The sequence below is a fragment of the Pleurodeles waltl genome, chromosome 6 (genome assembly GCF_031143425.1).
Source record: "Pleurodeles waltl isolate 20211129_DDA chromosome 6, aPleWal1.hap1.20221129, whole genome shotgun sequence".
Taxonomy (NCBI): domain Eukaryota; kingdom Metazoa; phylum Chordata; class Amphibia; order Caudata; family Salamandridae; genus Pleurodeles; species Pleurodeles waltl.
Genome location: NC_090445.1, coordinates 1,005,916,143 through 1,005,942,227, shown reverse-complemented (window position 1 = coordinate 1,005,942,227; position 26,085 = coordinate 1,005,916,143). Strand labels below are relative to the sequence as shown.

Genomic DNA, 26,085 nt, shown 5'->3' with positions numbered 1-26,085 from the left:
TGCTGTAAATTATGAACTCAGAAGTACTAATTTCTTGAATCTCTGAAGAATGAAAAGCTGAGCTAGGTACAATATTTGAATAGGTCACCTTTAGTTGCCCTCAGATTTCCACAATAAGGAATATTTGTCCACTGGCCTTTCTGTTACTGCTGCATCTATTGACCAGATGTATTAACAGGTAAGGTATCTCAGTGGGATAAGGGTCTCTCTATAAAAAAATAAAAAAAAATGTGAGGAGGTAGGGGGGCATGCTTCTACATCAATAGAGTTGGACTGTACGGAGCATGATTTGGGGTTCCTAAATGTTCAAACATTTTGATATCCAACTTCCAAGTCACATTGGTTTCTTTTTAAATGCTATAGCCTTGTTTTTGTGTGCAACATTTAAAGTGCCCGAAAATTAAATAGCATTTCTGTCCAGCAGCGATGTTTCTGTGCCTTGCAACACCTTCGTTGGATGCTTATAGTGTAATGTAACCTCTTTGAATTGCATTTATAAACTAGAATCAGTGACGGTGATTGTATACAGATTGGTAGGTATATGTAATTTGCACCGTAAAGCCCAACTTTGATATTGTATTTCTAAATCATGTTAAGAAGTTATAAAATGTTGTTGTTCCATAAAAATACAAGAAGTTAGTTGAGCTGCTTAGGCAATGCTTGCTTAGGTCAATCGATTTTAACGTACAGATGAACTCTCTAGACACACAAATTGCAGTTTACACCTTTGGTTTTAGCCAAGAAAGGGTTAATCACATTCATTAAGAATGTCTGGACCCTATCATTCTTGCAGGGAGAAACCCCATCCTTACTGACTCCAACCCCAGTATGTGGACCCATCCTCTGGCCGGCCGCACTGCAGAGAATTCCTGCCATGGACGCAAAGAAGCATAGGATGTAAAGAGTGGTGGCCGAAAATATGACCTTCCTCCCCCATGGTTTAAACTACATCAGAAACGAGATTTGAGAGGTACGGAAGCAACGTTTATTGGTCAGAGTACATTTAGTTTGGGGCAGTTTAGAGTGTGTCTTTCATGCTTGGGGTCATATTGGGGATACATGTGTTCATTTTCTATGTAGTGAATTGTTGGGTGCCACTGAGTTTAATTACAACCTGGGACCTTAACTTACGTCCAGAGGAGCAGATGCACAGATTCCACCAAAGTTGCATCAATCTGCTCCCTGCATTAGTTCCTCGATTAATGGGATCTTTCTTCTGCTTTTCCCTGCTTGCCAGCAGTGTGACACTGGCATGGCTGTAGGTTATGGAAGGGCTTGATAGATTTGAGATGGACCAGGACTCTGAAACTGCAGTTAAACTCTCGTGAGGCTTCAGTTTAATGTTGTGCTTTTATCGCAGCGCCCTAGTTGTGAACAGACTCCAACACCACACTAACGAGTCACAGTTTATATAGCAATGCAATGGATTTCATCCCAGCTGCACAGTTGTGCCCATGTGTATATAAAGAATTTGGTGAGGTCATTTAGAAAAAATCTTGGTATGCTGCTGCCCTCTAATGGATGCTTTTGATAAAACGCTACTTTTAATTCTGAATGATTGCATTCTGGCCATTCGGAACCGATAAATTATGTGTTTTTCATCCTAGAGACTCTTCGTTGTTATTTTTGACACTTTTGTCTTAACCTTACAGGTATTTTATAGTCATCACCTTTGAGCTACACTCTTCCCTTTTCTCTGAATCCTTTGTGCCTGCATGTTATAAAGTGTGTTTGTAAACCAGACTGATTTATTACATTCTTTTGACTGTACTGTTTTTGATGCAACATAATCGAACCGATCCATTCTTGTGTTCTCCCCTCAAAAAAACTGTTAAAACTAAACCCTGGACCTCCGCCCACTTACTGAAGAGCTGGTTAAATGTATTTCCAACAGATCTTTGGTTTGCCTCAGGAGTTTCCCTGACTAGAGTGATGTGAGAGTTTGTCTTAGCGTTTTTGGTCGACTCTATGAGAAATCAGTCTGTCGGGTGGATGTCTAAGAATATGGTGGTGCCAGCAACATCATACATCTGCTGATGGATGTTAATGATTGAGGAGGTATTCAGATTAATCATGAGAAAGAGCTCAAACAGTCTGCCAGGTATGTTGAAATGTGGAGGTGCGTCTGTAATGAATAACACCAGAAAAATGCCTCCTCCCGTGCATGTGTGCATGACCCAGTCATATCCTATGGGGCATTTAAGGGTTATAATCAGTGCTTTATTTGTAACAGAATAAGTGCCGGGGCCGAACGCTTGCCCAGAAGCCCATGGCTGGAGCCATCAAACGTCTGGATGTCGTATACCAAGGCTGCATTGATTCCACCTCATGCCTCTTTCATCTACCACCAGACACTTCCCCCCCCCCGCCCCTTTATCCCATTCCTTCAGGGTTTTATTTTCATCCCATCTTTTCTTTGTCACTATTTTTCCATATTTCCCTTCCTAATTCCTTCCCTCTTTTGTAATTTCTCTCTCTTGCTAGGGGTCAAAGTCTGATGAAGGGGGGAAAAAAAAAAAAAGTTCCAGTCCCCACAAATTGTCGCCAGTGGGTGCCACCAGCAACTACCTGCTTAAGTGAAGTACTGGTTATGACCACTTTTATTAAGGGAAACAAATAAGCCCCGTAAAATAGAAAGAATGTTCACCATTGCCAAATAATAAAAGATGTCAAATGGATGTTATGTTCACGTATACTCTTCTCATACGGTTCATCAACTTTTCATGGCCTGTATAGAGCCTGATATACATTCACAGAGATTTATACACCTGTTAGAAATGGGGTCTTTGGTTGACAGTCAGGTTACCCCCTGTTCAAGCAAGGACCCTCACTCTAGTCAAGGTAAAAGAGAGTCACCCTCAGCTAACCCCTGCTTACCCCCTTGGTAGCTTGGCAGAGCAGTAGGCTTAACTTCAGAGTGGTATGTGTAAAGTATTTGTACCAACACACACAGTAACTTAATGAAAACACTACAAAATGACAACAACAGCTTAGAAAAATAGGAAATATTTACCTAAACAAAACAAGACTAAAACGACAAACATCCGACATACACAAGTCAAGTTATGAATTTTTAAAGATTAAACTAAAAAATAGCACTTAGAAACACAAAATGCTTCGATGAGGTGTTAACACAGCGTCGTGAAGGAGTCGTTCCAAACAATCCGACACCAGCGGCGCCGGACACAGAGTCGCATAGACCCCCAGATACAGTACCTTTGGTGAAGAGTTAAAACAACCCGAAGCGCGAAGTCAGGGATTGCAGCGTCTGTGCAAAACGTTGAATCCACGCACTTCGAGCGGAGTCAGTCATGGTGTGGTGCCGCGACTTCCACGGAGTCGCGGACTTCGGCGGAGCTGCAGCGATGTCGGGCCTGCGAAGGCCGTCGCGTTCCAGCGAAGATCACAGAGTCGGTTGCAGGCGGCATCACCGGATTCAGCAGCGGCATCGGTCCAAAGTCATCCGAAGTCGATTTCCTTGAATTTCCACCAGCTTTACTTTCAAGGGCCCAGGGACTGGATAGGGCACTACTTGTCAGGGCAGGGGTCTCTCCAGAGACTCCAGGTGCTGGCAGAGAGTAGTCTTTGCTCTTCTCTGAGACTTCAAACAGGAGGGCAAGCTCTAAATCAAGCCCTTGGAGATTTCTTCTCAAGATGGAAGGCACACAAAGTCCAGTCTTTGCCCTCTTACTCTGGCAGAAGCAGCAACTGCAGGATAGCTCCACAAAGCACAGTCATGGGCAGGGCAGCTCTTCATCCTCAGCTCTTCTCCAGGCAGAGGTTCCTCTTGTTTCCAGAATTGTTCTAAAGTCTCTGGTTTTGGGTGCCCTTCTTATACCCAATTTCTCCTTTGAAGTAGGCCTACTTCAAAGTAATGTCTCTTTTGAATGTGAAATCCTGCCTTGCCTAGGCCAGGCCCCAGACACTCACCAGGGGGTCGGAGACTGCATTGTGTGAGGACAGGCACAGCCCTTTCAGTTGTAAGTGACCACTCCTCCCCTCCCTCCTAGCACAGATGGCTCATCAGGAAATGCAGACTACACCCCAGCTCCCTTTGTGTCACTGTCTAGTGTGAGGTGCAACCAGCCCAACTGTCAAACTGACCCAGATAGAGAATCCACAAACAGGCAGAGTCACAGAAATGGTATAAGCAAGAAAATGCTCACTTTCTAAAAGTGGCATTTTCAAACACACAATCTTAAAATCAACTTTACTAAAAGATGTATTTTTAAATTGTGAGCTCAGAGACCCCAAACTCCACATGTCCATCCGCTCACAAAGGGAATCTACACTTTAATCAGATTTAAAGGTAGCCCCCATATTAACCTATGAGAGGGACAGGCCTTGCAACAGTGAAAAACGAATTTAGCAATATTTCACTATCAGGACATATAAAACACATCACTATATGTCCTAACTTAACCATATACTGCACCCTGCCCTTGGGTCTCCCTAGGGCCTACCTTAGGGGTGTCTGACATGTAAGAAAGGGTAAGGTTTGTAAGTGGGTACACTTGCCAAATTGAATTTACAGTTAAAAGCTGCACACACAGACACCGCAGTGGCAGGTCTGAGACATGATTACAGAGCTACTTATGTGGGTGGCACAACCAGTGCTGCAGGCCCACTAGTAGCATTTGATTTACAGGCCCTGGCCACCTCTAGTGCACTGTACTAGGGACTTACTAGTAAATCAAATATGACAATCATGGATAAACCAATCAACAATACAATTTACACAGAGAGCATATGCACTTTAGTACTGGTTAGCAGTGGTAAAGTGCTCAGAGTTCAAAAGCCAACAGCAACCGGTCAGGAAACAATAGAAGGCAGGAGGCAAAAAGATTGGGGATGACCCTGCATAAGCAAAAAAGTCCAACACCATTAAAAAAAAAAAAAAAAAAAACTATATTTTGGAGGCTACATGCAATTGGGACATTTAGGGGCATTTATCATAAAGGTGGGTCTTGATTTTTAACCCTCGTCAAAGGTTCTGTTGATCCTGTACATTCATTATGTGCCATGCCAATACCAAAACTCTTGCCCCGAGGTTACACAGACGCTGAATCACACAAACTTCCTGGCATTACAATCACATAGTTCAAAGAGCACAACTGTAACACTGTATTTATCAGAACTCAAAATAGGAGGCCCTTTTGTGCCCTATCGATAAAACTAATAATGGTTTTGGGCCTAGTTCACTAACTATTTTCCTATTTATGTAAGTTTCAGGTGCAAATGATAATTTTTTAATCACGATTCTGTGAATACAATTATCTAATCAAAAGCTGAATTTAGGATGGTAGAAAACACACTAACATGGTCAATTTTCGACCACTGTAAACACAGAGATGTGGCAGCTAGTTGATTGTTACAAGGTAAGAGATTTGTTCTAAAGCAGCCGCAAGTATTTAAGTCAGGGAGTATTACAAACATTTTTAAGTAGTTTCTCACTCCAGAAACACACAGATACTGTTGTGAAAATCCATAGAAGGTGCCTTTTCTAAATAGGAAATATGTTACATCTTTTACTCATGAGAAATTTCCCACGTAGCACAAAAATGCACACAAACAAAATCTGGCTGGAAGTGGTTAACTTTTGTTGATTTTGAGGCACAGTTTGGATTCTTCAATAACAACAACAACCTACTCCCCCTACCCCCCCCCCCGATTTTTTTTTTTATTGCAAGCATAATGGAGGGCAGCACAGGTTTTTAAAAAAAATTCAATCTGGTCTTCGTGATCTTGGTAATTAAGTTATAAGAAAGATTGCCACAACTCAGCAACTTTGCAATCCCGGTTTTAAAGGATCTAAGCCATGTTACCTAACACGCCTCAGAACTTAAACCAGCACAATCGAGTGAAAGTGTGAATAAGGGGAGATAGAGATATAATATTTAGCATGCGAAAAATGTTATTCCAAAACAACAGTTAAGCATCCCGAGGCTCTGGAACAGAAGCAAATAAAATGATTTTCACATTGGCAGAGATCTGTTATCCGCCCACATCCTGTGACAACGTATCACACACTTCAAGCACAAGACTGCACGCTCCATGTTCTGCCGCTGCATCAAAGGCATTTTGTTGTTGCCTTCTGCGTAAGAATTTCATAATCAGTAACACTTTGACCCATTCCACCCCATTCTGCTCCAGAAATGTTGACGCCCTGTGATTGGCACATTCAACTTCCTGATGCAATGTTTTGCAACTTTGCTAGTTACATATTGCACATCATTGGCTTTTATGCTACATTCTAAACATTTATTGCCGCCCTAAAGCCTGTCAATGCTGCAGCTTTTCAAAGGAACCGATTGTCATACTCTATAAACTGCTGACCTTTTGAAGCCCAGGTCTTTGTAGCACTGCTTTTTCTCATCAATGTAGATATCTGAAATAAAACAGAATAAGGCAAGGTCAATGCCAAAGTCATTCCCCGGTGTTTCATGTCTGTAACATGCGGCTGTCAGACTTTGGATACTTTTATAATGTAATTCAACTAGGGTGTATGTTTGGAAAGGTCGCTTTACAACAGTGTTTCGATTATCCACTACATGAACATTATCAATCATACAGCGGAGCGGAGTTAGGAGTTTACCTGTGTCCACCACCTCTAACAAAAAAATAATAATAATAAATAAATTAAAAAAAATAAAGAAGACTGCAACATTTTTCTGAAGACATTTCCCTCTAATACACAACAATTTTATTGAAAATTAAGGTTTCCATACTTTGCTAAATGTATAAAGGGTTAAATTGCTCGTTAGCCCCTTCAAGCATTGTATGCGCTGTTTGGTTATCTGAAGTCATCATAACGTGGGATTAAAAGCGAAGAGATGTTATCAATTAATCTCTGTGCATCACTGCACTTTCCTAGTACAGGTGCAATTATCAGACCGCAGAAGGGCTGGGAGAAGACTCTAACGTTGGAACCTTTCTCGTCAGCGACAGACATTATGCAGCTGCACAGGGAAACCGAGGGCTGGAGCAGAGTACTCCAGAATACTGTGATCATAACAGGTCCTGCTGTGGGGTGTAAAGAACCACCATCTACCAAGTGGTGATCAAGCACATCTTTACCGATTATGGTGGCAAGATCATCGTTTTGCAAGATGGTCACCCCAGTAGCAAAGACTGAAGTCCTGCTACGGTCTACAACACAAAGCAGGACACAGAGCAAAAACATGCAAGGGGGGTTGGTTTTAGGGAGCAGTATTAGTCACATACCACACACATCAGCTCAAACATCCCCTGGGTGGAAAGCGGATGCAATGCTGATCATGCTTCACAAATCACAACCAAACAACCTGGGGTGGTCTGCAGTTGCTGAAATGCCTGCAACATGAGCAGGGCAGAGGGTTCGTGCAAAGGGCAAACAAAGGTCAAATGAAGGCCTTACCAGATTGCATAACAGCCATTTGATTATTTAAACTCTTGGTAGAATAAAAACCATTTTCGGAATAATGAGTGTGTATTTAGAGACGGCTAAAGAGAGCAGCACGTCACACAACAATCGCATGTAAACGTACAGAATGGAAATATGAAACTCAATAAATCACAATACAAAACATGGTAAAAATTATCTCGTTACACATTATAATGTTCACGGACTGCAAGAGCTTTGCTCATGGTTATGTGCAGACTACAAAAGTCCCTTGCTGCCCTTAATCAGTGGTTTCACCACAGAATTGCGCTAAGAAATCAGATCATTGGAATGTTGGGATCTCTAGTGACAACAATGGAGTGCTCCAGACTTCTAATGGCCAGAAGAAGCCCGGAGCTGCAACACTCCAATGTTGGTCACAGCTGTTGCTGTGAACTAAGGCCTCATGTAGCCCAAAATGATTTTAATCCCCGCTGAGGCCCTTGTTTTAACTATTAGAACATTCTGCCCTCTAGTGGCACAATGTTATAATAGCCATATAGCCCCCCCATAGCTGGGCTATACCGGCATTAAAGTCCCGCTCCCTTGTTAAAGGCCCTTAGCTAACACTGGAGTGGGTCTTTAATGGCAGGTGCAGCCAGCTTTAGTAGGCTATAATAGCTGAATGGCTTCAGCAAGAAAGACCCATTTATTTGCTTTAGTTAGCCTAAAAACTGAGATTAATAGAATAATCAAAATGTAAACATGCCATCCAATGCAGAGGAAAAAAATGTTTCTCTTTACTCAAACCTACATCCTTAACAATCAACACAATTTGAATTCAAGAAGGTTGCTTGTGTGATGATGTCTGCTTGTGCTTTGTGACAATATTTAATGTTTGCCCCCTGAGGTCAATCGATTGGACAGTGGTGGAGTCCTCCAGAGGGTGAGGCGCACTATTTATTGTGATTTTGTTAACATGCTTAAATGGCCTGTTTGCGCATGAGTAAAATACTAATAAATGGTGAAAGGACGATCCCCTTTTCAAAGGAACATTGAAGCAGCTGCAGAGGTATCTATGTATTCCGGTTTCATTACCTCCTTTGAAATAATTTCCATCTAGGAATTCTTTCAACCCAACCTCTTCTGGCCCAATGCCGATCAGGAGGACATTGTGACTGTCAAAGCTTTCCTTCAGCTTACTGATCTCGCTTGCTGTCCAGCGACAAATCTGACAGCCAAACCTCCGCAAAAAAAACAGCACACTCGGTTGGTTCTGCCACAGGGTCTTCAACTCCACTGTCTGGAACATGAATAGAGGAAAGGTGTACCCATCAGTTTAGAGCTAGTACGACAACTACTTGTATATCACAGAGCACTACACGCTTCACCTTCTCCAGCAGCTCTATTACAACACATGCAACAGCAATCAGCTACAGCTTGATAAACTACACTGTACTAGTATTCATACAGCCCTTTTCATACCCCTTAAGTGGTTAATATGCAGTTAATAACAGGCAGCTCACAGCAGTTTGGCAACTCTTCCATAAAAACATCCCCTTAGCTCAAAGATGCATTACAGAGCAAAGGACCAAACTGATACATCAAAATATTTATCACTGGTGTCAAATTGGAAAAATATACATGCATTTGGTACAGGCATATAACAGAGGACTCTACTGTAAGCCAAATCTGAGCTTGAACAGTCACACTAAACACACCCATTCTCACAATGAGTATGTCTGGTCTGACCTTTGGCTTACTGAACTGCCCCACTCTGAACAAGCCGCTGATAGGAGGAGGTTTTTGAACAAGGTGATAAGCATTGATTTGCTAATGTACACAAATGACAAGTGCATGCCCAGAACACAGACTATTACCAACGAGGCTAACTTCACTATGTCATCCAGTTTTTGTCCTGGCTCAAACATTATACGGTAGAACATATGTGAACAGGCATTGTGGCAGTTATATTTTTTTGTTGGAGGTGGCGCCACTGCGTTTATTGCGCTTTTTCGGAATCACATACAGCATGGGTAGTTTAACAGGATGTACAAACAGCCTGCCAGAGGTAAGAGGGATTTACAGACGCAGGCAGTCCTGTTGAAAATAGTATGGTAACTATTTTATGTAGGAGCATTTTCAGCAATGCTTTGGGTACTGGACACAGAAGCAGGATTGGAAACAAGTATTGACAAAGCCAATAGGTCTCGCCTCTGGGGCTTTTGTCAATGCAGCACAGCATGACAAAAAGTATTTTTTTAAAAACAAAAAAAACATCTGTGGTGGTATCTTTCAGGCATGCGCATCCCTACAAAATTATACGAGCACCATTTTTGTTTTTTTTAAATTTACCAATCCGAGATGGATTGGTAAATAAAAACAATTTAAAACGAAGTAGCACAAAAACAGTTCTTATAGATGAAGGGGCTGACAGCAATTTGTGACTTATCTTCACTCTGCCCCCCCACCACCAAAAATAAATACATTGGGCATGGGTGCAATGGAGGCGCAGGTGGGGGAAAGAAACAGATAGTAGGTGGGAAACACATGCATGAGAATGTAACAGCACACCGGAAGGCAGAGAGTTTGACGAGGGAAACACATTAGATATATCTTATAACACAAGGCAGACAAGGAAAGTGCATGGGGTTGGTATTCGGCAAAGTGGGGGAAAAACAAGCAGAGGAAAGCTGGAAACACGTGCACTCTCATGCAGTGCTTAAGCAAAAAGTAGTTCCGTGAAAGTAAGCAGATGAAAGATGAAAAAGAGGCTATTCTCCATAGGAGGGAAGACCACAAACGATGGGCAAGCTTGGATAAGGAACGTTGTTGAATAAGAGACAAGCAAATCAGACTGACAGTAAAGCCAAATAATGGTAAGTAATGTGTGGGCTGTAGGCTCCTGTAAGTTATTGGTAAGCCCACAACAGGTCTTTCACAAACAGACAGCTTGCAAGTCTGGGAGGCTTGGCATAAAGAAGTGGAATTCAAAGAGTGCTAATTGTAGAACAGTAGTGGTGATGAAAAAGGTGGTTGGTGTGGAAACATCGCCAATGTGTGGTCCAGAGGAGCATTACATATTATTTTACATTTTTTTGCAAGCATATGCAATAGAAATGAAAAGTTAAAAAAAAAGAAAACCACACACTACAAATATTGCCATCTAAAAGGTCGCAGGTGAAGGTCAGCTAAGAAAAATATGTGAATAGAGCACTCCTTTTCAGGCGGCTGTGTATATGTGATTCGAAAACATGGTATTGCTCACAGTACAAGAAAGCCAATTGATGAAGTGGACTGAACTACTGACTTATACTGTATGCTGCAGTGGGGAGAGGCAAAATGTAAATTACACTCAAATGGACACATTTTTAAAGAGGGCTTCCGAAAAAAGAAATCTATTTCTGTATCTATGTTTGTATTTTTAATACGAATTTTTCTAAAGAGGAGGCTGGCAAGACAGCTAAAGGCATCTCTGGGCCAAAAATGAAAAGAGCTTTATGGAGTAGACATGTTGGGTAGTTGATGGGACAAGAAGATAAGAGAAGGGAGTGTTCTAAAAGGTCGTAGGTCAATGGGAAAAAAATGAGGATATAATGAGATTATCGAGGAAAATTAGTGTGAAGGCAGACTAAGAAGTTTAATGGGGAAAAATACAAGAACCAGAGATAACAGTGTGCCAGAGAAGGGAAATTAAGGGTGATGCCAGGACATGCTTTAGCTGACTCCCAGGGACATAGGAGCCATCTTGGGATGACTGGAACTGATTTGATGAAACATAGGTAACAAGACAGGGTGTTTGGGCGCATGGACCACGCCATTGTCACCTGGCAACAGCGATTGCACCTGCTGGGGCCAGGGGAGCCTAGACTGTGCCCCATAATTTAACTTACTACAGTCACCGTGCCAGTGGCTCTAACACTTGAGAGGAGGCCCCTCTCTAGGTCACTGTGGGTCTCTCCTAGAGGGGGGGGGGGCGCCCTGGCTGATGAGGTGCTCAGAGTGTTGGAGTGTCCAAGTGCCCCACACCCTAACAAAGGGCAGAAAGGGGTATTGCAAAAGCTGAGCAACTAAGGATCTGCTTAGTGCTTCAATACTGTGACTGCACTATATGAGGCTCAGCACACTACAGTGGCCATATGCAGGGTAGGGCGAATGACCCTCCCCCCTGGTGTCTTTTGCCCCCATCTGGGGATTCTCCACTTTCACCAGCTAGTTTTCAATAACATTGGGGGGGGCTCCTATTGTGCATGACGCCTCAGTGCCCCCACCATTAAGGACCTACATTGAGCATCAGGCCTGCCCTGAATAGCAGCCTATGGAGAGACCGAAAGACACTACTGGAGGTGCCGAGGACACACCATGACGAACACGCAGCCTAGGGAGTGGTGGGAGATCTCAGTCTCCTATTCCCCACTCCTGGAGACGGTCGTCATTCTCCCTGTCACAGCACCATCAGCCTCCTCGGAAGCCAGAGAGGAGCTTGGACAGCTCGTGCTCGCCATGCCTGGAATGTGTTGGGAGGGAGTGGTGGGTCCTGCCATTGTGATGAACTGGGACTGATGGGGAATTTCTCTCTTAACTCTCAACTGCAGCGGGCGACGGCCACCTTACCTTGGACATTATTTGGCACACCTCCTAACCTCTAACCGACCAGGCGCATAGCCTCACCATGGCTGGAACACACGCCAGAGAGAAACAAGTGTGGTGGACCCCGCACCGCTGTGACTACTTATACCACCCTCATGGAAGGCCCTAGGATGAGGGCCAGAGAAGAGGCGGCTTCACTATTCTCAGGCACCCATCACACAGCGGTGAATCTCCTCTCCCCCTTCCTCAGGAGTCTACTACCCAATCATTACCATCTGAACACTAGCCAGCACTTCCCCACCAGTAATGGGATGGAAAGGAGCAGGGAGAGATCAATTGCGGGGATGCCCAGAGCTCAAGCCCACTGAACAAGTAACAACGATGGAAGACACCCCGTATCCTTGACAGATGCTAAATTAGACAAAGTCCTAACGGCCATAGCTGGCACCCAACAAGATTTGCGCAACAGTCTTGACACAGTGGAAGTCAGGCTGCTACGTAACAACCACAGAAATCTCACTGCCCGTTTCACGCAAAGAGAATGCATGCTGGATGAAATCCTGCCCACAGTGTCTGACTTGGAAGATCAGGTGCGGTCTCTTATGGCCAAGGTCCATGAACTAGAGAGCAGAGTGGAGGATTCTGAGGGGTGATCCCACCACAACAACCTGTGAATTGTTGGATTTCCCGAAGGAGCAGAAAGTTCAGACCCAGTGTCCTTTTTTGAACAATGGTTGGCGCAAGTAGTGGCACCTGTGAAACTATCAGCTCATTACCTTGTGGAGCAAGCCTACCAACTGCCGGTGCGGCAATTACTTGTTTGGGCAGTCAACGTTTTTACAGCTTCCCTGGGAAGGGATATGGGGTTTCTGTTTTGTAAATTTGAAAGATCATACAGGATGACATGATCCAGGTCTGAGCTTACCCTGTCCCCTACACTAATACCTCAGAGTGAGAAACCCACCAAACTCCCCGCACACCTCATAATTTTGAAATGTAGGGCGTCATGGCTAGACTTCGAATAATAACAGAAAATGTTGCCGGCATGGGGGAAACGTGCAAGCGACATGCTATACAATTATACATTAGACTGTGTGATGCCTAGATAGCATTCCTCCAATAAACGAACAGGAGAGGAGGACACCGTTTGCAGAAGCGCAGGTGCGGTCAGTGCTATTGCACTATATATTCAGGCTTCACCTGTTGAGCACATATGGGATTGACCTGCTGTCTCCTTTCGTTGCTTAGCCACAGAAATTGATCCTGAAGGATGTTCCGTCCTAGTTTAGGGACAATTAGATGGTTAACCCCCCACCTCCTTCTGGGCAGCATCTATGCACCAAATGTAGCACAACAAGCCTTTCTGCCAGCTTTTCAGTCACCCTTACCAGATGGCACATAAGCCTTGGATTACAGGGGGGTACGTCAGTTGTGTCTTAAACCCACACTTAGATTGTTCATTTCATCCTCTTCCAGCCTCTCCCGTAGTTGCAGCTGGCCTTACCTAATGGCTCACACTGGTTCCTGCTGGACAGCTCGTGCACCCTCAACCCTGTCGTAAGAGAATATTCTTACTGTTCACCCCCATATGATCTACACATGTGTGTAGTCATTGGACCGTCCACTCACAAGTCTTCAATATGGAATACTTAGGAAAGACATTCTCAGATCACAACCTGCTTAAACTACACCTAGAATGGGGCACACCCCATCCTCCTATCACCACATGGTGAATACAGCCAATCATGTTGGAGGACAGAGTATCTCACGGCAAGACCTGTGAGGCATTATCCCACTACGTAACAGAGAACTGGGGCACACCTATCACCAGACCAGTGGAATGTGAAGCACTAAAGGCAGTGCTTCGTGGACAGTGCATCAATGCGGTTGTGGGTGCAAGGGCCGAACTCCATAAAGACTTAGGGGGTCATTCCGACCCTGGCGGCCAGCGGTTTACTGGCGGTGTCCCGCCAGCAAGTATGACCGTGGCGCAAAAGCCACGGCCATACCGCCGGCCCCTCCATTTTCCCGCCAGGTTTCCGCCTGGCGGGCATAATCCCCAGGGCAGCGGTGCAAGCACTGCTGCCCTGGGGATTAGGAGTCCCCGACCGCCAGCCTGTCCGTGGCGGTAGACACCGCCATGGAAAGGCTGGCAGTAAGGGGACGCACGGGGCCCCTGGGGGCCCCTGCACTTGGCATGGGAAGTGCAGGGGCCCCCAGGCGTAGCCCCGTCGCGCATTTCACTGCCCGAATTTCAGGCAGTGAAATGTGCGACGGGTGCTACTGCACCCGCTGCACATCAACATTGCCGCCGGCTCTATTACGAGCCGGCGGCAATGTTGATGTGCCATTTCCGCTGGGCCAGCGGACGGTAACGCTGTTACCGTCCGCTGGCCCAGCGGAAATGTCGGAATAGGGAGGCATGAATACCGCCGGCAATGGCGGTATTCTGTCTCCCCCAGCCTCGGCGGTCTGGAAGAAAGACCGCCGAGGTCGGAATGACCACCTTAGTCTGGATAGAGAAATCACTAGATATCCTAGAAGTGGAAGTGTGCAGAGACCCTGTCACCCAACAATCTTTAGTGACAGCCAAAGAGTGTCATGCCCAATTGATTAAGCAACTAAGATGCCTGGACTCTAGGCCCCATCAGCCAAAAATGCACACAGAGGGAGACAAGTCCGGACGCCATTTGGCATAGTTGCTGCGTATTACGACATAGATTGTTCCAATCACCATGATTTGGTAGTCACCGTCTTCCCTGGTAACTAGTTAAGCAGACACACATGCAGTACTTATTCCCCATTACCAGAATTTTTATGATCCTACCTGTAAGTCGCGAGGCCCACATCCAAGACTTCTTTGACAAAATCACTCTGCAGACTAGCAACCTTATAGCCGAGGAGGATCTCAACACACATATTATAGAGCAAAAGATTAGAGGGGCCGTCCAATATTTTGGCACATGTAAGACGCCTGGACGGCCTTCCAGTTGAGTTTTTAACACCTAGGAGTATCTCCTGGTTCCTAAGATTCTTGAACTATATCAGAGTGCCTTAACAGAAGGTCGACTTCTCCCTACCCTTAATGAATCCTTTATCATTTCCCCTCTTACAGCCTAACAAGGGCCCCATAGAGGTTATGTCACCCACTGTCCATACTGGTGTCTGACTATAAATACTTAGTGAGATCATCGCAAGGCACCTACTCAAATGCCTTCCCCTCTATGGTCCACCGGGACCAAAATGGCTTTATCCCATGTAGATCCACAACTCTTAATATACGCAGACTCCATAGATTAATGGAACTAGCACTGGTCTAGTGGCCATATGTGGCTTGTTTAGTATTAGACCTGGAAAAGGCGTTCAATACTGTAGACTTGGAGTTCATATTTGTGACATCATCATCTATGGGCATCACATGTAGGCTCCAGCGCCTCATTAGACTCTTCTACACAGACACCACGGCCCGTGTGAAGATTGCACAGTGCATCCAAGACCTTATAACCGTAAATAGAGGAACATGTCAGGGATGTCCTTTATCGCCGCTCCTCTTTGCTCTGACGATGGGACCCCTAGCGCAGTGGCTCAGACAACAAGGACAGGCATTGGGCATACCAGTCGTTGATTACATTCATATCCTTTCCCCTCTATGCAGATGATGTACTCATCTATAACTGAGACCTACGAAATGGGATAACTGAAGTCAGAGACTTCCTGATAACGTTTCGGGCTGCATAGGGTTTGGGGGTGAAATAGGCTAAGCCACATCTGTTCCAACGTCGCTCAGATTACTTACCACAGCACTTGATGGTGGACATGTATCTTCTCCACTGGGAACTGCACACATTCAGATACTGAGGCATACAGATTTATCACACAACACAAGACCGAATAGATGGCAATCTTAGTAGGGACAATGCCTCCTTCAGCCCTCAAATGGCGTTCTGGAGCACACTGCCACTCACTGTTCAAGGTAGAGTGCCTCTATCTAATTTGATGATGCTCCTGCACCTGCTATATTTTTCCACTGCACATAACTCGCAGTACACGCCAAGCCCTGCATGGTATGTGAGGGTGCTTCCCCTGGAATAAGAGTAGGCACTGTGTCGCATTACACAAGTTGCAGCTTCCAGTGGGAAAAGGAGGCCTTGGAGCCCCCAACTTTAAACACTATCACTTAGAGAAGCAATTACAATGGCCTTCTTGCTGTTTAGCGAGACGAACTGGGATTGCCTACGGCTACCGTGTACAGCGCATGGTGCGTGAGGTTTTCCTAAGACAAGGAAGAGTCCCCCTTGAGTCCAACAACCTCCTGCAAGTAGCGCACAACAGTTTTTGCAGGACTCTGCGCTCAATGCTGGCCCTACCACAATACACACCAGAGATCTGCATTAGTTCCATACAACCCTTCTGGGACCGGTTAGAAGGGAGAGACTAGCAACATGGGAAGCTACAGTGTTGGACAACCTAGGCACCCTGTTCCAAAACGGCGTACTAATTCCATTTGCACAGTTGCAGACAGATAGCAAGTTGCCCGCTGGTCATTTCCTGTCACATAGCAGGTTAGTAGTCGAAATGCAACGACTGACAGTCAACACCAAGTTGAAGTCACATTCCTTGAGTACACACACTCCACAAATAAGGTGGCGCCCGCCACCTGATCACCTGTCTCACCCAGTCTTAGGCATACACACCACAAGATCCCTTGCTGTCAAGTAGATGGAAATGGGAACATCACATAGGCCGAGAATTGACGGAAAAATATAGGATAGGACTTAGGCATATCTACGCAATCTCTCTTGTAATGCCAACCTCCAATACATCCAACACAATATCCTACAAAGGGCCTATCTCGGCCCGGCATCTTTGCACAGGGCCTTTGGATCTGCCTAAAGCTGCCCCAGACATCATGCGCCAGAAGCAGACATAGCCCACATGTTCTGGAGCTGTCCAGTGGCAGCATCATTGTGGCAGGAAGTCATGGAAGCATTGCCTGAAACCACAGTACGCACAGATATATGTCCCATAGAGGGCAGAGTCCTAGGCTTGTTCCGGCGTAAAAGGCTGGGAGCAGTACAAACTGTTTTATCGATATGGAGCTGCTCATAGTCCGAAGGTCCATTGCTATGTACTGGAAGGCCAACACTACCAGGATTAAAACACTGGTGCGCAGCGAAATTTAAGTGGGGTAGGGCTGAATCTGTGGCCCTTTGTAAGGAGGAGACCCGAGGCCTGCGCAGGGTACCTATAGCAGCAGAATGGGACACTCCGCTATACGAGCTGCAAGAATTCAAAGAGGACTTTCCTGATTATGGGAACCCACTGACAGGGAACCAGCCAGTAGAGTACTAAGAAAATCTGCAGATTCCACTAGCCCACCTTCCCCTTAAGGGCAGCTCTCACTTGCTGTGGATACTATATATGGGTAGTTTTAGATGGCACTGCACCCCTGGTCTTAACTAGGTTTACAGAAAGGGAGGTTTACTCTAAGGACTGACAAACGAATATACTGCTTATTAATTACTTATGTCTGAACATGTGTCTGTTTTGACCTAAATGTTCTCATCGTTTATTTAATTGTTTATAACCTGGGATCAAGTAAACCTGTCGGAGTAAGCATGTTGTCATACAGCGGCAGGGCCCATAGCGAGAACACATACCATGTTTTTGTAACCTAGATATGCATGCTTATGACTTGCCGTTAAAAAAATAAATAAAAAAAAGTATAGAAGCAGGTTTGACAACAAAGCAATTAGCACAGCGTGTCAGACTGATATACAGGCGTGAGTGTAACTTTGACAGAAGTTCTTAGCAAAAATATCCCTATAAATTCCATGTACTGTCTATTCTCAATGATATTGATTATTCTATGCATTCCTTTACTCTTATTCTGGTTGTTCACCACAAAAATCTTTCCAGAGATCTGAGCAACTCTGTTCTCTTAATCCTGACCTGAGTTTATCAAATAAATATCCACGGTGGAAATTAAATGACTATCTGCAGTCCTTGTTATACCTCACCTGGGTGCTACTTATGAATAGATCAACCTAGGCACTGTTCTAGGTTATTTGTAAATTACAAAACGGAAGAACTCTATTATTATCACTTCTACTACTACTAGAGCAACCTTAAACTCTGCCAACTACCGTGTGTACAGGTGGATGGGGCAAGTAAGTAAATGGGGCAAAACAGAGCAAGGAGGAGCCTCCGAGCACCACAGGTAATTGAGAGGAGGTAATAAATGGAAAAAAAGTTGAAAACAAGCCATGAGAGATGAGGAGGAGTGGGGAAGCAACAAATGAGCTGGGGGTAGGGGAAACATGGAGCGTGCTGGGGCTTCCTGATGTAAAAGAGAAACAGCACCTGGAGAAGAGAGCGGGAAAATGAATGCACTCCCATGGAGTAATGAAAAGAGAAAAAAACAATAATTCCATGAATGTAAGTTGTAAAAGGATAAGAGTGATCCAATCAAAAGAATGGAGTTGGAAAGGAAATATCCTCTACATGGTAATGGATATGCACCCCCGTCCTGAGTGCCCAACTGTCTAGATGGTGATTTTGTTGTCATAGGCAAACATGGATCATGCGTGTGCGCCATGACATAGGCCTGTCTTACGGGCACTCAAAGCGCTCCCCTCATGGTGATGGGAGGCAGCTGCCTTCACCAGGAGTCAAGCAGCACAAGCGCGGAGGTGGCAGCATACTGTGTAGTGATCAGTAGGAGCAAACAGGTTCCTTTAAACCTGTGTTACTGGACTGAGAACTAAAGACTCACTCTCTTTTCAAAGGTTCTGCTGCTGGGTGCTTAACTCACCCTTGGCCTACATCAGATTGGTGTAAATTGCTACGCAGCTCAGCTCAGAAGGGGTGTAGCTCCACTGCATGTATGTGTGCCTGGGGAGGGTGCCATTCAAGGATAATGCAGTTGTGAGAAGTTTGGGTGTATGGTATATACATTATAGAGGCTTATGTGCCAATAGGTGGTACAGTACCTGAAGGATGTGCATGCCAGATAAGTGCATGTGCTGGGTGTGTATGTACCTTTTAGTGGTACAGGAAGGATACAGAGTGTGCATGTTAGATGCACATGCTAAATGTATGTGTATCTGTGAGTGGTACAGTACATAAAGGATAAAGTGCTGGGAAGTGGATGCATGCTGGATGTATGCATACCTGTGGATGGTACAATACATAGAGGGCTCTGGGTCTATTTTGGAAGACCCAGGCATGAATGGTGAAACATGGAGTGGAGGAAGAGGGATGCCCCAGACAGATGTATTGATTGCTGGATTCCTGTAAGCTGGTTGGGACATACTCTGGGGAGAGGAGGACCAGGCCTCCTCTATACTCTCAAAGGGTGCTCTTTGATTAAGTCAAAGGTCACAAGGAAGGATCCTGCCACATCTCAGGAAAGAGATGGGGCTAAAACGAGAATAATAAAGAGAAGTGCTAGGAGCCCTCGGCTAATTGACCTTTTGATGCACATATCACTTTGGCGGACATCCAGGTGTGAACTCTAGTCACCCCCCCACCCCATGGCCTGTATTGTGGGACTATCAGCTTCGGAGACGTCCCCCTGCTCTGACAGGCTGCTTTTAAAGTGAAAGATGGGACAGAGAAGTAGATGAGCAAAATGAGCAGAATCCCAACATAAAATTTCAAAGACTCAGACCACTAAATCACATTTGGTGTCTGGAAATGGATTATAAGAAGAGGGTGTTGAGACTTCAAAAACTGTTACCTGCCAAGCAGCCAGACAGGCTGTTTGAGGAGCAGAAGCTCTGCAAGACTTCTGCCTGTGACCAGGACTGTGGGCCAAATCCTGCTAGACTCACTACTGGGTGAGGGGACATCGCAGAGGGAATCCAAGACTACCTGTCCTGGAGCGCTGAGCATCAGCGCTAGCCTGGTTGCCAAGACCAGTGTGGCCTGTGAGGAAGACAATATTGGTAGGGAGAAAGGTCCAGGTGTTGAGTAGACTACCTGCTCAAGGTGTGAGGAAACAGCTGCAGCACTGATCGGGCCGTTGCCCCTGTACTGGACTTAGCGACCCCGTATGCGAGAAGAGGGCTGCAGTGAAGACAACCGAGCAAAAGACTGGTGTGTAATAAGGGCTGAAGCCTTGCACAGTAACGGTGTGGTGACCCCGTATGCCAGGAGGGGCCGCCGTGGTAAAGACTGCCGTGCTCTAAGGACCAAAGCCTGCATGGTAATTTTGCGGCAACCCCAAATGCCAGGAGCGGACGCAGTGGTAAAGACAGCCATGTTGTGAAAGCCAAAGCCTTTTTGGCAGCTGTGCAGCAACCCTGTATACCAAGCGAGAGGCTGACGGAAATACTTGTGCAGTGTTGATTGGGCCAGAGCCCACAGACTGCAAGTGCTGGTGAACTATAGGTCACTGGGAGCAACAAGGACTGCGACTGGTGCAACCCTGTTGAGCAAGTGAGGACACCATGGAAGCATTGTCACTCAAGTTTAGGATTGAGAATCGGGCACTAAGAATCATCGATCGCCACCTCCCGCCACCCCACTAAAAGGGAGTGTGGAGAGACTGCAGGAGGAGTGCAGGAAACCTCCAATCGCTGCTGGAGCACTATTGCAAGGGATAGAGAGCCTGCACCTGCCAAGTGCAACTGCTGAATCTGACTGCATTCGATTCACCTGATTGGGATCGAAGCCTTTGCAAGCTCCCACAGACAGGCTGCACTCCAGGGCTCAGAATGCTTCACTTCTACCGGAGCAGAGAAGACGTGTTTCATGTCATTCAGCCGGGGGGGGAACTCCCTGCTGAGAGTGATGCGCTGTTAGGACACTTTAATTGAACTTTAGAGTCAGATTGGACTCTTGAGACACGGACTACTAGTAGGGCATCCCCTAGATGCTGTCAACAGAAAATGGGGAATAACCACTATCGTTAACACAAGGAGGGTGTGAGACAGGGAACTGGCACTGAAACACTATTGCCCAGACTTCAAGGGGAATTGTGTAATTGGTTAACATAATCATAGTATGTGGAAAAATAAATCGGATTCCACCAGATTGGTTACATTCAATATAATAAAAAAACAATGTTTAATTGTAATAATTACAATATAAGCGTTAAAATAATGATAAAACTGCACTGTATTCCTCATATATTGATACAGATTATATGCATAATTTTCACTGTTCACTTATTTCATGTGCCTTTATTAAGTCAGATATTATGGGCCTCAATACGAGTTTGGTGGTCTGACAGTAAGACAGCTGTGGTGGCAGCCGCCAAAAGACCGCCAAGTTGACAGTCATACGATCGCCGTATTAGGAGTCATACTATGAACCCCGCCAAAAACCAGCCAAATTTCAGAAACCACGAGGACCCAGGAGGACTGAAAAGAGGCGGTTCCACCACCAGCCCGGTAAATATCTTCCCATCATATTACAATCTACAAATCACGACAATGGTTCTTCCATGGCGGAAAACCATTGGTGGGGCGAACCGCAGCGGTTTCAACTCACTTCAGTTAGAACACAACACCACATTGGATAGTTTGCATACCCCACAGCTGACACATCCACGCACCCGGTACACTGCACTATAAAACACACTACTACACAAACCACAATCCTTTGCATCCAGAACGTCATTCACATACACCAAGAAGTCAAAAAAGATAGATTTTGCTCTTTTACACCATAGGCACACATACACATTTCACTCAGCACAACATTCACAATACACACATCACTAGGACCCACAATCTGCTACAACCGTCACCTACTCACATCACAGCATCTACACATCACCATTTACAAATACTGCACCCTTTCACTTACAACACCCCACACACCGTCTCCACAACCACTACATGTCCCTACAAAAACAACCACATTTCACTGATGACGAGTTGAGGGTCATTGTGGATGAAATTGTAAGGGTAGAGCCACACCTGTTTGGAGCACATGTCCAACAAACATCTATTGCCAGGAAAATGAAGTTGTGGCAAAAAATAGTCGCCGAGTCAATTCTTTAGGCAGTCATCCATGCACAAAGGAGGACATCAAAAAGAGGTTGAACGACTTAATGGGGAAGGTGTGTTCCATGGCATCCAGGCAACAGCTAGCCGTACTGAAGACTGGCGGTGGACTCCCGCGTCATCCCCCTACTTTCACATCATGGGAGGACAAGGTCTTGAACATCTTGCATCCTGAGAGGCCTGACAGGAATACTTGGGGGAGTGGAGTCTGGTAAGTATTTCCAACATTCATGTCATACAATTCTCCTGTCGTGCATGCTCCCTCACCACCTAAACCCACCCCAATTAACATTCACCCACTACACCTCTGTCCAAATTATCTAATGCCTATCTCTGGCATGCCACATCTACACTGAACTCATCTGGCCTCAACGCCCTTGGAAATGGCATGTGAACTACTGGCTAATCATATCACTCCAACTCCCAGAATGCACTATCCATCACTGTGGAAACCTGGAATGAACACAAAATATCACATCATGCATGTTTAACTAATTTACTATCTACACCATCTTGATTGTTCTTGTGTGGAACAGTGCATGGCAATGACAGCAACGCTATGGCTCATTCACACATGCATCCCAGGCAAAACACAACTATAGCTGTGTGCCCAGTAATAATGGCCACAGATTAAAGATACCAACGTAGAAATATACTCACCTGGGTTGGAAAGCCAGATGGCTGAGTCGATGCACATGTAGTACATCTAGATACAGGTCAATGTCCCTTGCTTACTCACATACTGTGTTCCTACAGGGACACCATTGTGCATTATACAGCTCTTATTTGTGCCATCTAGCATGCATGGCTGTTCACTAGGTAACAGAGGTAACAGTCATACCTATAATCAGACAACATAAGATGTCATCAGCAGTACAATCAGTACCAACCTAGTCTACTCTTTACATGGGGTATGGAAATCAAGTCAAAGAGTTGTATGTACAACTAAGGTAAGCTGTGCAGCAGCTGTCAATGTCATTGCAGGGAAATCATGTTAAGGCACTGTCTGCATCTCACACAAATGCAACAATATACCCATTTTAACCTGAACTCTGCGTCTCCCGCCCTCCACATGTAACCTTGCCATTGCCACCATGGAGAGGATACCATAGACTGTCACTTTCCTCTGGATGACGGCCCCAGTGAGGACAACACCCTTGGATGTCTGTACACTGACAAACAACCTGGCCCATCTGGTCAGTCAATGACTCTCAGCCTCACCCTGCCCACATAACTTCTCCCAGACCTGGTGCATCAACATCACAAGCAACCATTCGCCCTCAAACCTGTGTCCCAAAGACAGTATCATCTATTGTGTGCCCCAGAGTAAAGGGACCTGAGTCTAACCTTGACACCCCTGACAATGATGGACCTACAACCACTGGGAGTGGGCACACTGTGCCAAGGGCACAGGTACGTGGCGTAGGGTGTGTGGGAGGGATGCTGTGGGCCAGAAGATGGGGACATAAAAGGGACACAACTGACCAGGAAACCCTCTCCCAAGTCTTGGGAACCTAACAAAGTTCCCAAGGCATGATGGGCCAAGTCATCACCATGTTGGGGGAAATCCAAACACTGCAGAGGGACCACCACCAAGAAGTCATGGTGCAGTGTCAGGCACAAAATGCCCACCTGGCCTGCAGGGCTGCTAAGGAACATAAATACCACCCGAGTGGGTTTTGCACCCAACATCTGGCCCCTTCCACTAGCAATGAAACATCTGCCTCTTCCACATCTTCGGCGGCTGTTAGTGGAATGGAGGCTCTGCGAGGGGAAGGGCATGCCTCAAACACCCCTCCCTCTGTAGCTGAAGACCGCCCACTCCCTATACCCCCCCCGCAAACATGGACGTCCAGCCAGACATCAACCAGAAGCAGATACCAAGAACAAACCCACTGCCAGGAAGTGAACCACTCCCGATTTGTTCCCCTTGTGCGCCACAGGGACACCCTGTTGACCAACACTACATGGGTGCCATCTGTGGCTCCAACCACATATAGAATGTTTCCCATTCCATAAAAGTCTGCATTCATATAAGCCAAATCCCCTCTTTGGGGAAACCGGATGTAGCTGTTGAGATGTTTCAACAAGGCACACACTACATCCTTCAAAACCAGACTGAACATGGGCGGAGACCTCCCTGCAGTTTTAGCCACTGTATTCTGAAAGAAGATAGTGGCAAGCAAGTGTATCACTGACAAGACTTGAATGATGAGAGGTATGCTATAGGGATTGTGAACGGCAGGCATCAGATCTGGCTCCAACTGTTTACAAAGATCCAGGATAGTATGAGGATTCAAACAATATGTCTGAATATAATGGCTTTCCTCCATGGTGTGCAGTTCTACTAGTGGACGGTACACTGGTTGTCGTCTTCCTCTCCTCATGGCAAGGTATCTATGTGAAAACATGTAAACATAGTATGTGACATGCAGCATGCACACATCAAGTACAGTTAATTAAATTACTCACACAACAGCTGTCGAGGATGGCTACTACCTCTGACATATACAGTAGAGCACATAGCTATGCATCCGATGAGACCCTCCTTGGTGCAGAGTCTCCAAAACATCAAGGCAGTACTTACAGATGTACAGCACAATATGGGGTATAGTTAATTACACATGCATAAAATGTGCTCAAAACGGCAGCTGTCTGACATACTGTACTGGACATGTGGAAGTGACCTAAGTCCACCGGCAGAAGTAGTCATGGCGGTAGACGGTCACAGCCACGGTGTTAATTGCCTTTGGAACACATTTCTGCCTTTGGTGGACTTGGGCCAATGGCGATGTCCGCCGGCAGTGACAGTCATCTATGTGGCGGGCGTGACCACCATCTTCTGCAGTATTGCTCACGTGACTCCTGACACTGCTGCCAGCTAGACCTCCATGACCTGAGCTGCTGTGTACTGCCTCTGGGAGCTACCATGCCATGTCCTGCAGTTGATAGGGCCCCTGCTTTAACCCCTGATGAGCTGGAGAAGCTAGCAGATGAGGTCCTACCCCTGTATGAACAGCTATATGGTGCACCAGAAGAGCAGGTGAGTCCAATGTCATACCAATGTGTGATAGGTGTGGTGATTCAAGGTGTACTGTTAATCCAAACTAGTGAAGGTGTTGATCCATGCAGATGGTATTTTGTGAAGGAGTGTGAGCTGAGAGGATGGGAATGTGTGCCTACTTGCTGTTACCGATATGTTCTGTCCACTACTATTGGTATGGTGCATCTGGACATGACTTTCTCCTTTTGTCTGCATCATCCATGCAGGTCAACGCCCATCAGAAGAAGGGAATCTGGCGTGCCACCGCCAAGCAAGTGCAGACACTGGGGGTCCACAGCCGGCAGAGCACCCACTGTAGAGAGCAGAGGGAGGACCCGAGACGCTGTGCCTGGAAGACCGCAGAGGCACAGCTGGTGATGTCCTCCTAACGAGGAATGGCTGCCTTTCGGACCTTGATACACCCCCCCCCCCCCAGGGCTTCATTTTGGCAGTGGCCTACCCTGAGATGGATGGGCGTTTGAAGGCAGCACAGCAGTCACAAGTGGATAAGTAATTACATAACTCATGTACTTTCCTCTGATACTTTAGTGTATGCTGACTAAGTAATGCAGCTGTGACGATGTAGGTGCTACAGGTATGTTGACAACTGGGAATACATAGTAGTCCAGTTGCCAATGTACAGACACAGATGTGGCCATTGTATTGTGCATGGAGACATGTTGATCACCTGTGTCTAGCAAGTTGTATGACTGCATGTGGAGATGCACATGACTGAGTCTTATGTGCAACTCTACTTCGCCATATATATTTCTTACCTGCAGGGTCATCCTTCCCATCTAATGTCTCCAAGTCCATTCATCCAAATGGTGAGTTATATACCTCCAGGGTGTCCAACCACTCCTATTTGACTGGATCTGCTCTATGTGCAACATTGGGTTTAACAGATGAGTTACTGGGACAAGTAATACTGTGTCCTGAAATAGTTGGACACTTCATGTGAGGCTGTCATCCAAATTAGGCTTCTGTTATGCCCAACTTAGTACTGTCCCTTTGATGTTTGAGGGGGTGTCCCCATGGTCATGTTATATTCATACCTTGGGAAATTTGAATGTTCG

At 45.7% G+C, this 26,085-nt stretch overlaps 1 protein-coding gene across 2 annotated transcripts in view; it reads right to left on the bottom strand.

The window, feature by feature from the left end:
- PRXL2B (peroxiredoxin like 2B) overlaps positions 1–26,085 on the bottom strand; it is an 85,415-nt gene that overhangs the window by 43,043 nt on the left and 16,287 nt on the right. For both annotated transcript variants that reach the window (XM_069239919.1, XM_069239920.1), the window contains exons 2-3: positions 8,459–8,663; positions 6,337–6,388 (exon numbers count right to left, since the gene is read on the bottom strand). In XM_069239919.1, coding sequence (XP_069096020.1) covers positions 6,337–6,388; positions 8,459–8,663 — 257 coding nt within the window. The remainder of the gene's footprint in view (positions 1–6,336; positions 6,389–8,458; positions 8,664–26,085) is intronic.